The 13,015-nt window shown below is 56.4% G+C and overlaps 1 protein-coding gene across 8 annotated transcripts in view; it reads right to left on the bottom strand.

Moving 5' to 3' along the window:
- Positions 1–1,351: 1,351 nt before the first annotated feature.
- ANK1 (ankyrin 1) overlaps positions 1,352–13,015 on the bottom strand; it is a 129,259-nt gene continuing 117,595 nt past the window's right edge. For 4 of the 8 annotated variants that reach the window (XM_034647507.1, XM_034647510.1, XM_034647506.1 and 1 more), the window contains 3 exons: positions 8,897–8,980; positions 7,804–7,944; positions 1,352–1,706 (listed from right to left, as the gene is read on the bottom strand). In XM_034647507.1, coding sequence (XP_034503398.1) covers positions 1,680–1,706; positions 7,804–7,944; positions 8,897–8,980 — 252 coding nt within the window. In that variant the 3' untranslated portion in view covers positions 1,352–1,679. Of the gene's footprint in view, positions 1,707–7,415; positions 7,550–7,803; positions 7,945–8,896; positions 8,981–9,609; positions 13,009–13,015 lie in introns of those variants that run through there. The other 4 variants (XM_019798975.2, XM_019798971.2, XM_011224070.3 and 1 more) reach the window with 4 other exon arrangements.

The following is a 13,015-nucleotide window of genomic DNA, read 5'->3' as shown; positions in this document are numbered from 1 at the left end:
GAGGAAGGGGACAGGACGTCCGCAAACAAAGGCTCTCGTGAGCGAGAAGAGCCTGCCAGTCGCTCTCTTGGCCCTAGGGGGCGCCCGCCGGGCCGGGCGGGGCGGATTGTGCTGATTCGGGCCTCGCTCGCCGGAGGCTCCAGCGGAACTTTAAGGCTCTTCCCTGGTGGCACCGAGACGAGGAACGGCCAGCTAGCTGTCTCCTTCCAGCTCTGACCGAGGGGCTGGCCTAGGAAGGGCGACTTCCTAGCCCGGGGGCCTCCAGGTGGCCGGCTGCTCTCTCCTCCTCCGGCTCTCCTCCCCCTACGCCTGGGGCCCGGAGTGGGGCCCGGAGTGGGCCCCTCGGCCGCCTCTCCGAGTGGGGCAGAGGGGCTTGGTCAGAGTGGGGGCACTGAGGCGGTCCGGCCTAGGCCCCCCATCCTGTGGGCTGCCTGGACTTAGAGCACCAAGTTGGCTCCGGGAGACCTTGGTGGGGTGGGGTGGCTGACTTGTGAGAACTGACAGATACATTCACTAGCCCTACTCCCTTCCTTCCTCTTTCACTGAAAGACAGGCTGCAGCTCCTTCTCCCGCAGCCTGAAGTCCTCGGGAGCCGAGCTCTTAGTGCTTTCTACACACTGCTAAAGTGTTTCTGTTGGTTTGCATAGTATTATTGTTTTCATATACACAAGGCTGATTACTGTACAGTTTACACTTTGAACACAGACTATGGTATAAGTGCTTGAAGATATAGGAAACCTTCTCTACTGAACATGCTGGTGCAATCCTGGGACAGCCACCGGCCCGCCCCCAGCTGAGAGAGGACACCCTTTAAGAGGGGGCACTGGCTCCCTTTGAGCCCTACAGCGGAGCCTGGGGGGTCCTCACCTCAGATTCTTTTGTCCCTAACACAAGGAACCCCGAATGTACTCTCAAGGTAATGATTTTCCATTGGAAGATGATTAATACTGAAACTGGCAGAGAGAGAGACAACATAAAAAAATTCCAGTTTGTTCACAGGAGATTCTCTACAGCTTCGGACGTCACAGTAAAATCTGTGTGTACACTGAGGAGAGGGGAGAGGTGCTTGTGTGTGTGTGTGTGCGTGCGCGCGCGCCTATGCGCGTGTCCTGAATGTCATGTAGAACGTTCTGGGAGGAGTGGCCCCCTGGGGAGTGGGATGGGATGTCACAAATGGAATGGACGCTTGTGGCGGTGGGGAAGGCTGGCAGATGAGGACATGGGATTAACGTGCCGAACTGATTTTGTGCCTAGTTTTTCTTTCTTTTTTTTTTTCTTTCCAGGAAGCCCACATGGATTTCCTACAGATGAGGTTGAAAAAAAAGTACCCTGTAACAAGTCAAAATTAAAATGATTTTAAAAAATATATCATCCCCAAGCACAAAAGAGCCCTTGTTCACTTTTGCGTTCACACGCTCTCGCGCTGGTTTTCTATCCCTCTCTTTCTCCCCACCCCCCTTCTTGAGGCGTTTGTCCTGATTCCCAACAGAGATCCGTCGTCACTAGAGGCAGGATTGAGGACTGTAGGTCATGCGTCTACAGTCAGTCTTTCATGCGAATAGGAGACTAAAGGAAGTCCCTTACAGAGATCATGCCATCAGCCTAGAGGAACAGGTGTGCCACTTCCGTAGCCCTCCGCTCCAGCTCTCCTCCCGTGTGCATGGCAGAGTGTGTGGAGTTCAAGGGTTGGGTGTCGAGGTGTGATCCTGAGGGACACAAAGAGAGAAGGAGTTACTTAGGATCTAATGGTGCAACTCCCCGCCAAAAACCCAACTCCTGAGTTTTGTGCTGGTTGCTGGGGCCGGATCTGATTCAGGAAAAGCAGTGTCCCCAAGCAAGGCAATGAGGTGAAAGACCTTGCGCTCAGAGGCCCTGACCTTCCTGAACTGCCAGCCGTCTTTGTCCCACTCCCCAGCCCAGAGGCTGCCTCTCAGGGATGGTTGCCCAAGCCTGCCTGGGTCCCCTGCCCGAGTGGACGAGCTCCCCAGAAAACCCTCCTGTGTGTGTGCTCTGTGCGTCAGAGAGCAGGCCGGAGGCTCCCACGCCTGCGGTCCCCTGGGGAGAAATCCCCTTGAGTAGATCCTTGGACCTAGGGAAGGGGTCAAGTTCATAAGCCAGGGCTTGTGCTAAAGAGGGCAGCGGTGCCCTCCACTTTTTCAGTTCAGCTCAGCCCACAGGCACTGGTATCTCTCAGTGCCAGCCCCGGGCACCCAGAGATGGAGCAGACATGCTCACAGACAGCCTCAGGAGCTTGGGGCTTCAAGGGACCACTGTCCCTCTGTGGCACCGGTCCACAAGCTCTTCCTGGCCAGTGCCTCTGGCTCCTCTCTCTGCGCCCCATGGCGGGACAACCTCTGCTGGGGCAAAGAGATCTTTTTTTTAAGAGTTCGTTGGCAAAACAGGTGCGTTCTCTGCAGGTTATTATGTATGTTTGGCTGGAGAACAGCGGGTTTACGTGCAGGCTGGAGTCCACTTTCTGTAGCCTGCGATTCACAGGGAGACCGCGCTACCGCCACCGGATGGTGCCTGCTCCCCCTCCAGCCTGCGCTGAGAACTCCATGTTTCCGAGCCCAGCCACTCAGGGTGCTGGATGCGGAAAAGGAGCACGCTCAAATAAGGAAGAGCTGACGATTTCCTGGGCAGGGTGGGAAGGGACACAGAGAGGCAGAGACTCATTCTGCAGCAGAGCTGTCCCCAGACAGGGAGCTGTGCTGGACCCTACAGGTAACGCGGTTGCGGAGGAAGCTGGCGGGGCTCAAGGTGAACTCAACTCTGAGTGGTTCTCCAGGGATGGGAGGTCTGGGCTAGTTTCCTCGCCAGAGGCTGCCACACAGCGAAACACCAGCCTTCTGCTGTTGTGGCACAAAACAGCTGTCACCCCGGAGGGCAAGACTCTTTCGTCGCTGCCTGGGCTTCTCTGTTGGCCAAGCTGGTCTCCTCCAAGCTTTCCAAACCCACAGTGCCCACCAGCTTCCTGCCTTGTTCGCAGCCCTCCCCTCACAGATGCCGTCAAGTCCCCTCTCTGCAGAAGCTCTGCTCTCACCACCCTCAGAACCTCTCCTCCAGGAAGCCCCCCTGATAACCCCGGCTCCTTGTCATTTCTCTCCTCTCAGCTCTGGAAGAGCCCCACCTCCCTCCACTACCTTTTATTCAGAGTGGTCACAGGACATAGTGGCTAACAGCAGGACCTCTGAAGCCAGCCAGGTTGCCTGAGTTTGAAATATTCTATCTCTGCCAATTTCCCTGGTCCCATTACTTACACTCTCTGTGACTCAGTTTCCTCTGCTGTAAAACGAGGGCAGTAATAGGCCGTAGCTCATTAGATGAGGGTGATGTTTCAAAGAGCTACAGAACGCCCGGACACTGGATGTGGGTGTACACTCTGCCTGGGCTCTCTTGCCTGTGTCACACCTGCGGCATCTCCCCGGCTGGAGCACAAGCACTCTGAGGGCCAGGGCCCAGCCTTACCCTTCCCAGGGGTCTGTCTGCCCCCCCATCAAGGCTAAGCACGCCTGAAACAAGAGACCTCGTAAAACCTTAAGCCTGTGGAAAACAGCCGACCATCTTCCACTTTTCTGCCCAGACACAGTGCAGAGGAGAGAGGTCAAGGCTTAGAGATCATTCTATGGTGACCACTTTGGTTAAGCTGAGACTCTGGGAGGAGCGGTGATGGGTCCAGTGGGAGCACCCAGCAGCGGCAGGGGTAGGACTGGAAGGCAGTTCTCCTGGCTGTGTCCTGGACCCTTCCACCCCTCTGCACCTCTTGTCCCAAGAGAAAGGTCTCAGCCTATAGAGAGTGGGGAGAAGTGGCCGTCCTGCTCCGCTCCTGTGCCTGTCCCATCCCATCCCTCTGTGCCGTACCTCCTGTTCCCACCTTGTCCAGCGTCTGTGGCCCTCTCCCCTCTCCCTCAGCCCCAGACTCGCACCCCTGCAATGGCTGGGGAGTAGGGTGGTCTGTAACTTAAAACAGCAACATAAAACATGACCCTTTGCCTCCCTGCCCCTTCCCATGGAGATGACTAATTGCTTAACTTTTAAACTTACTAAAACATTCCACTGTCGAAGCTAACACAAGCTCTTGCAACCACAGTGTCTGAATGGAAAGCGTCTCTTAAAAAGGAAAACAAGAAGCAGCAGCAACCTGGTTGTGCCACAGCTTCCTGAAAGTTCCAGAAGCCAGAGCCACGGAGATGCAGAGAGATGCCAAGACCCGACACCTGCCCAGGATGTGGGTAGCCCAGCAGACGTCGGGGCTGCCCCTGCCACAGCCCTCCAGCTGCCTGCTCCACGCTGGCGCTCTTGCACAGCTCACACCCGAATTCTTGGACCTACCTCCTGGGGCACAGAGCAAAACCCACTAGCTGGTATTGTCACCTGCCGGCAGGCCTTAACTAAACAGCAATATCGTAGCTTCTTAAACACCACCAGAAAACACCCTGCCCCCCCACTTGCCAGGCTTAGATACAGAGTCCCTCCCAATGTGCTGGTGACTGGAGGGAATCGATGGGTGAGGGGGTCTATTCACTCCTCACCTGGGATGGGGGCATTCTGCCATCTTTGAACAAACTTCTAACCATTGTTCCTTGCAGCCCACTTTTTAAATATCAAGTCTGCAACTTGATACCAAGTCCCCATCACCTCTAGGATGTTTGGAAGGAAAACCAAAATCGGTCAGAACTCACTCTACACCACACTTAAAAAATCACTCGAGGAGCTTGATGCAGAATCCCGAGTTCCAGATTTTTAATTCAGTAGGTCAGGGGCAGGGACCAGGAATCTGCATTTTAACCTGACTCTGGGACACTTTGAGAAACGGAGGGTGGGAATTTAACAATGTGTAAAGCCTTTCACCAACACGCCCCATCCATCATCGTAACCATCCTAGAGGCAAGGGAAGAGCGTGGTGCCGCTGCGATTTTCTGGTTAAGGAACCGAGGCGCGGTGAGGTTGGCTGACCTGCCCTGGGTCATGCCTGGATCCGTGCTGACTGAGCACAGCTGTCCTGCCCCGCTCACCACGGCCTGCCCAGGGACCACGACTATTTCTGAACCTCTCAACTGAAGTGGAAGGGACCATGTGCAATCTCCCTCAAAGGGACAGAAGCTCACGGCAAATGACTAGTGCAAGGCAACACGACCTGGAAACAGGAGAAACCAAGCCTTCAATCTAGACTCCTGAGCCCCAGCTTTGACTCTGAAACAGACACAGTAAACTCTCTCCATTTTCAGTGTTCATGTTCGGGAAAGTTGCCAGGAACACTGAATTAGCCAACACAACACCATTGCTCTCAAGGAAAATGCCCAGTTAGGTTCCTGTGAGCCTCTGTTCACCCATCCGTGTCAAACAATGAATCCATAACCTGGTTTTATGTGTGTTTCTGTATAAGGACACCTTATTTAATACAGTGTTGATTCCTTAGCCCCCCCACCCCCCGACAGCGCCCTGACTCATGGCCAGTGAATTTTATCTAACAACATATTTGTCCCCGTGGGGCACATCCAGCCTTCTTGCTGTTAGGAACTCGAGACAGCACTTGGGCACTAGGCTTGGGAGCCATTTTAAACAGCAAAACCAACAAAAAGCACAAAAATGCAAACAACGTGGCACTGAACACAAACTTTTCACCATGGAGTGTATGTGTCTGTGAATGACCACGAAAGCACTCTGTGTGTGGGCTTTGGGGTTAACATAAATTTTAGCCAGTAGGCAAATTTGCGTGTGGAACCCGCAAACACTAAGGGCCGACTGTGTGGGCTTGTGGGTCCGTGGCAGGGAGTACTGAAAGGGTCAGAGAGCCAGCAGCCCCTCTCTGTCTGCTCTGCGGCCTTTGTCCTGTTGCGAGGGTGGAGCCCTTGGGGACCTAGGCAGGAGCCTGCTTCCACACTGGCTCCCTCCCCACTGTCCCCACCGCATACTCCCCGGCCTTTTCTTGGCCCAGACCCCAGCGTCGTCGTGCTGGAGCCAGGCCGCCCTGCGTTCCCCACACCCATGCTCAGTGGTCTGGAACCGTATCTCCCTTGGGGGTTTAAGCTACCTTGCACAACATCCACAGAAAATTAAAAAAAAATTTTTTTTCTAGGTTCCTCCCTTCCTCCCAGCCTGGTTTCTGGGCTCCCTCTTTCCTGTTTAGGAACATGAATAGAATGAACCCGAGCCAAAAAGCAGCGGAAATGTCGAGCCCCTGCTTGCTGCTGCTGCCATAAGGAGAAATCAGGCAGAAGAGGGCACTTTTCTTCCACTCCCTGCTCCTTCAAATTGTTTGCACCTCTGGATTCTTTCCAGAACTCATCCCAGCTCATCAGCTAAACCCGCAGCCTGGTGGGACTCTTGGCAATGCCGGGGTTAACACTGTGACCTCCTTAAGCTGCTGAGGAGTCAGGTCTAATTTTATCCTATAACTGGATATGCAGTCCGTTTTTTTTTCTGCCCAAGTGCTGAGGTATGTTGGGAAGCCCAGAGCCAGCACTTCTGGGGAGGCAGCGGCCCTGCTTTTTGCTGAATGCAGAAAGCCGGAGCCTGCTTTCCTCTTGGCCCAGAGCCAGGCCCTGGGGGGGTGCTGAAACGCCAAGAACCTGATTAGTGCGGTGCTGGGGCCACCAGGCTTCCTTGCTTCCCGCCGACTCCCACCCCGACGCATCCTGTACTGAGCTGCCCCGAGCTGGGCACAGTGAACGGCCTCGGGGCAGCTCAGTACAGGATCCCTCAGGGAGGACGGAGGTCAGAGCTGGCCCGCTGAAGCCCCCAGCACTGCGCGGGCCTGCCGGAGAGCCTTCACGGCGGTTCTTCAAGGCCCTCCCTCCTTGCAAACCACCGCACACCCCTGCTCCTCAGCCACAGGGTCCCCGTGCTCCCGCAGGCCATGCACCAAGCCTCAACAACCCTCTAGCTTGCTGGGAGGACGCCATCGGCCCCTCGGGCCTGTTCCCTTCACCCTTTCCTAGAAAGCAGCGGAGCGACCTGTCTCCAGAAACACCGAGCAGAGCGGGCGCCTTGGGTTGATCAGGACTTTCAAAGGGCTCCTGGTTCAAGAGACAGTGCTGTTCTATCACTGTCCCAGCTCTGCAGGGGGGCTTGCGATGACATGGCCCGGCCTAGACAGACTCTCTTGTGCTCCCCAAGGCCTGCCCCCTTCCTCCATCCCCATCACCTGGCTTTCAGGATAATATTATCACTGAGATTGACTGAGTGTTTTCACTCATCAAAGCATCTTCTCAAATTTGTATTTTTGCGCTCCCGGGGAGGTCAGTCAGCAGATACTGCTGGCTGTTTACTTGAGGAGGAAGTTGAGACTGGGGGTGGCGGAGCTGGGAGCTCCCTCGGAGGACAGGGAGACGTGGGGAAGTGAGCAGCCATTCCCAGCATCAGCCACTCCGAGCACCAGGCCATGCAGAAAGGATGCAGAAAGACAGCATTACCTCCAAAGAGGCCATTTGAGGGGAGGGGCTAGAGATCACTGCTTCCCCCTTTTTAGGCTGGCCCGCTTTACTATCTGAGCCCCCTTCCTGCTCTCTATCAGGTCCGGCTGCAGGCTACTCCCTCGCAGCTCCACCTGGAGACAGCAGCAGAAACAGAAGGCAGGACAGATCACACAGAGAAACAGGCAAGAGATAGGCAAGAGAACGTTCGGAGGCCATGGAAACGCTGCCTGCCAGAGGGCACAGAGGCACAAGGGGAAGACCGGAAGGAGGCAAGCGTGGTGCAGCCTGAAGCCCAGAGTGGGCGGGCGCACAGGTGAGCAGCTGGTAGAGGTGCTGGGCGCCCGGAGGCGCGGGAGCCCCGGGGGGGCTGCAGCCACCTCAGTACCTGTGCGTGTTTCATAAAGGAATCAATATCAGCTTCCATCTCACTGGGGTCCTCCAGGGGCCCCTCAGCAATCACCTCCTCGAGCTCCTGGGTGTCATCGGCACCGGACGAGTCTATCTGCCGAATGACTTTGCGAATGATCTGGAAAAGAGAAGGAAGGGACAGAAGGCCCATGAAGCCATGGAGACAGAGGCTGAGAAGAGCAGGTCCCCAGCCATGAGATCTGGGGGACAGGCAGCCTTTGTCCTAAGGCGCCCTTCCTCGAGTGGCCAAGAACAGGGACTGGTCTCCCGCCCCCTCCTCATCATGTGGAAAACAAGCTCTCAGAAGGGCTGGAATTTGCAGACTGGTCATCAATGATCAGGGTTTTACCTCTTGATAAGGTCCTGCTGTCTTCCCCACAGCTCCTTTTCATCTACGGGGATTCCAAGCAAACATGTTCGCTTATTCACTCACCCAAATATCTAACACTGTCCACTCTGCGCCTACCACGTACTCAGACCGGGCGATGAAAACACAAGACACCATCCCTGCCTGCATGAGGCACACCTTGCAGGAGGCAAGATGGACAGCTGGGGGCTCTTGCTTCACTTTAGTGGGAGCAGCACCACAGTGGGAGCACATACAAGGTCCCCCCTTTGCTCCTCCTTCTCCCTTCTGCCCAGACCTAGCATGGTGCCCAATGCTTGACAGGCAAAATCAGGTCTAGTGAATTAAAATCTGCAACCAGTTCAATGGATTTCCACAGCCTTTTTGCTGTTGGAGGCCCGGGGTAGTTCGGGGACCACCACCTGCTGTCTGACACTGTTTCCAGGGCTAGACATCGCTGGGCTAGGTTCGGGCTGTTCCACGGAGCCTGGTCCTTCTGGAACAAAGTAGCAGGAGCTGAATTCAGGTGGAATCAGGTAAAGAGGCTATGAGGAATGTCAGGCCGGACCTCAGAGGACCAGAGCTCCCAGCACCTGCACCAGCCCTTCCAAGCCATGCTAACCCTCTATTAGGGCTGCAGTGAGAAGCAAGGAGGTGAGCCCAGCACCTTTCAGCTTCTAGCCCCTCCGCCTCTCCCCAGCTCAGGGGGACTCTGTGCACCCACCTTCTTGGTGACAATGTTGCCCTGCTCATCTGTGAATTGTTCTTCTGTCACCTGCTCGCCTGGAATATTCTGAAACTCACTCCCCTAGAATTGCAGAAAAGGAGAAAACTCAGGATTAGCCAGTGTGTGTCCTGGGCATAAGGTGGAGGATGAGGGGATTAAAGAGCACAGCCAACAGCCACAGCCGACCACGTCCCCGCCACGGCAGGAAACTCCAACCCAGCAAGTAGCAGCGGCCAAACCGGTGGCTCCGAGTGTGAGAGGCGCCCTGGGGGCTGTGGGGCCTGACGACGGGATGGCCCCACGCTTGCAAGAGCCTTGTGTGCCAGATCCCTCAGCAGCACCGGGGAGCAGGCAAAACAGGGGCGGTCACGCAAGTGTCAGGAGGCCCTGAGTGAGGAAGTGAAGCACCTAATTTATCTTCGGACAGCCCTTTGCAGCATGGAAAGCCCTTCCACAGACACCAGCGCCCTGGGTGTGACCTGCCTGTTTCTTGAAGCCAGGTGGGGCTGGGGCAGGCCAAGGACGGGCCTCCCAAGTCCCAGAGTTGAGCTGCCCGCACCAGCGCCACGTGGCGGTCCCAGCGGGCACCACCGCCGGCTCCAGCTCCCAGGGCAGCGGCCGGCTCCTGACTCAGGGTCCCGTCCCTTCCCCGCAGGTGCTGCCCACGCACGTCGCGGCGCCCTCGGCCCTGCCTCCTGCCTGGCAGTTACCTTCAGGAAAACCCGACGCCGGACCACCCTGGTGGAGATGGCCTCCTCGTCGTCACTCACTCCCTCGCTCTCCCCCAGCTCCTTGTCCAGCTCCTGGTGGATATGTTTCAGCACAAAGCACAGGGAGCCTTTGACAATGTGCATCACGTTCTGACAGCTGACCAGAAAGAAGCCCAGGAGCACCAGGGTGACCAGGAGCTGGGTGATGAAAGTCCACATCCTCACCTCCTCAGCAGCTGGGCCCTCCAGGGACTAGCGGGGCCAGGGCTCCGGCCACTGGGGGGCCAACCTCTCATTCTCCTCTCGGACTCCCGGGTGCCCCTGGGACTCCTTGCATTCTCTCGGCGGGAGACTGGACGGCCCCTCACTAGCACTGCCCGCTGAGTGCCCTCCTGCCGAGCAGCCCCGGGCTCTGCCCTCATGCCTGGGTGACATCAGGCTTCGATAATTTTAGCTCCCAAACCAGCTGCTGGGGCTGTCCAACTGGGCTAGAAGGGAGCGGGCAGGTGCGCGTGTCCCGGGCACTGAAAGCGTACATCAAAGTCACTCTGTGGGTGACGGGCAACCTGCCCCGTCCTCACACCCACCCGCCCAGGCCTGCCCGGCTCTAGGCGCACTAGAAGCAGTTCTGCCCATGGAAATGTTCTCTTTCTGGGACTCCAGGAAATAAGGTGTCGGGAGAATGTGGCCACTTGTGTGTGTCTCTGGGCGGTTACTGCTGTGATCAGAATGGAGTTCACCCCCACCCACAGGGATGGGACCGGCTAATACCCTGGAGAGAGAGTTAAGGGTTTATTTTAAAAATAGCCCTGGGCTGAGTGATTTGCTCAGGCCTAGCCAAATTAGCTCGGCGGGGTCCAGCACAGGTGGTGGGGCCACCTGGAAGCCCATGCAATTCCCGTCAGCCCCGAGGACCCTCGGCACACCCCCCTCCCCACTTCCCTCGGGGCCCAGCAACCCTAAACGTAAGCGTGTAACTGGTGTGTCTATTTAAGGCCTGTCCTCAAAGGCTCTTCCCAGGCTGGGCTGTCAGCGCCCACGAGCAGGAACCACGCGCTTGCGGCTCGCCTTGCAGAGCTTACTCACAAATGCAGCCGTGGCAGCTGCGGCCCACAGGAATTTAACTTTCCGCATCAGGCTGTGCCGCTCTGAGTCCCCATGGCAGAGGGAACAAAGATCTGGGGTACAGCCATGTGACCTGCAGCTCGCTCCCCGTGGGGGCTGGGGAGCTCTGGGCACCTTCTCTGGGAATCAGGGACGGACTGAGGTGCTCTCCGACCCCATCCGGCGAGGAGTGCAGGTATGGGGGCACGCTCAGGATGCAGAGTCAGCACGGGCCTCGCCTAGTGAGCGCCGCTCCGTAAACGTACCAACCCGCTGAAGCCTTCCCACAGCCCTACCGTGCAGGTTCGATGCTTTTTCCATTTTACACAAAGGACATGGAGGCACAGAATCAAACAGTAAGTAAATGAAAGGGTCTGATTTCCAACTCCGTCACTACACAATACTGCCTCATTTCCACAAGGAAGCACCTGGAGAAAGAAAAGCCCATCGCACACACAAAGGAGCTGGGTGCTGCAGAGCATTCGGTTTGGGCCCAGCCAAGGAGAGCCCAACCTCACATAGTTCCATCTGGGGCCTCAGAGAAGAATGTCTTACTGTCATTTCAGCCTTGCCTCCCTGGCCCCAGATTATAGGGCATCTCTCTCTCTCTCCATCAGTGTCTTCAGAGATTCACCAGAAATACTAGTCAATGAGTGCTCTGCAAACCCCTGCCTTAAGCAGGCCTCATGACCACCCCTGGGGTCCCGTCAGAGGATTAGGATGACAGCTCATCTACGCCAACTAATCCTGTCCCGGGTCTGGAAAGCATCAGGCCTGGTGGCCCTGCACACTCCCTCTGCCTGGGAAGCAGGAGATCTGGACTCTCCCGGCCCTCACACTGGATCGCTGTGTGATCCTGGAGAAGCCCTCAGCCTCTCTGGGGCCTCAGCTTCCTCAGAAACCTAGAAGGTTTCTCCCGTGACCCCCTGGAGGGCTCCTGCTTTCTCTCCAGTCCTCCCCTCACCAAAGGCTAACTGAAGAGGGATAAGAAGGCTCCTGGCATGCTGGTCAAGAATGCACGGGGTGGTCTGGGGTTAAAAACGGACGCAGCCGCCTGTCTGGTCCAAGGCACATACTTGGAGGGAAGGAATCCAATAAGGAGTCCAAATAAAACCTTATTGGATTCCTAGCAGTTCTTTGCGGCTGGCAGCCCAGGAGTGTCGTGGCGCTAACCTAGTCGCAGGGGCCCCAATGTGCCCGCTAGGGCTCAGGTTCACGTAGGGCAGAGGGAAGAGAGCGTGGCAGAAGGGAGGGGGAGGGAAAGCTCCCGGATGAGGATGAACCAGGAGAAACCAAATGAGATGCAGGACACAGTGTTTATGCAAACACTAAAATACGCAGGCGCGGGGCAGCGACATGCCTCTAAAAACCACGTACATTGAAAAGGCGCACCTTAGTCAGCTGTCTGGGATTTGTTTCAAAAACATATGTTGGGGGGAGAGAAGAGAGGGGTAGGCATCGATGAAACAGTATTGGCCATAATTGGGTAACTAGCACCTGGGTGGTGCGTGCATGGAAATTAACATGCTGTTCTGTTTTTGTATTTATTTGCGATTTTTCATAATAAAAAAATACTCCCAAACACATTAAAATGGGAATAGGAATGGGGAGTGAAGTTAAAGCGAATAGATAAAGTAAGTACAGCAGGGCAAACCCAGCATGGGGAGGGAGGTGGGAGGGGGCAGGGACGGGAGGTCGGGACTGAGGCGGGGCGCCTCTCCTGGTCCACCCACTCAGCCCCACTCAGAGGGTCACAGCACTCCTGAGCCAGCGAAGCTTGGCAACAATCCATGCACTCCTCGTTTCCCAGTGAGCAAGCCAAGGTGCCGAGAAGCGAGTGGCTTGTCCGTGGCCACGCGGACCACGGCAGGACCAGAGTTAGCCTAACACCCAGGTCTCTCTGCTCTACGCCCTTCCTAAAACACAACGGAAAAAGAAAACAAAGACTGTGGCTTTGGAATCAGCCCGACCTAACTCCAAAGCCCCCCTCCGATCCTGTGACCTTGGTCAAGCTGCCCAACTGTCCGCTGCCACATGGGAGTAACAGCTGAGAGCTGCGGGAGCACGAGCATGACAACCACACAGGCCCTGCCTGGGAGATTCGGGGGCTCTGGGGGCTCCGGGGATGGTAGCTCCTCCCTTCCCTCAGCAGAGACCGTGACTTTGTAGCCTTACTTCTTGAGAAAGTGAAGTCAGTGTCACAATTTCTAAAGAAAGGAAGCAAGCTCGGCCTGGGCTGGCCTGAATGAGCAGCGGCCCTGGGCCTCGGGCCCCTCCAGCGCCCCTGCCTCGGTGCTCGCTC

This window comes from Ailuropoda melanoleuca, chromosome 18 (genome assembly GCF_002007445.2).
Source record: "Ailuropoda melanoleuca isolate Jingjing chromosome 18, ASM200744v2, whole genome shotgun sequence".
NCBI classification, from domain to species: domain Eukaryota; kingdom Metazoa; phylum Chordata; class Mammalia; order Carnivora; family Ursidae; genus Ailuropoda; species Ailuropoda melanoleuca.
This window is presented reverse-complemented; position numbering and strand designations above follow the sequence as displayed.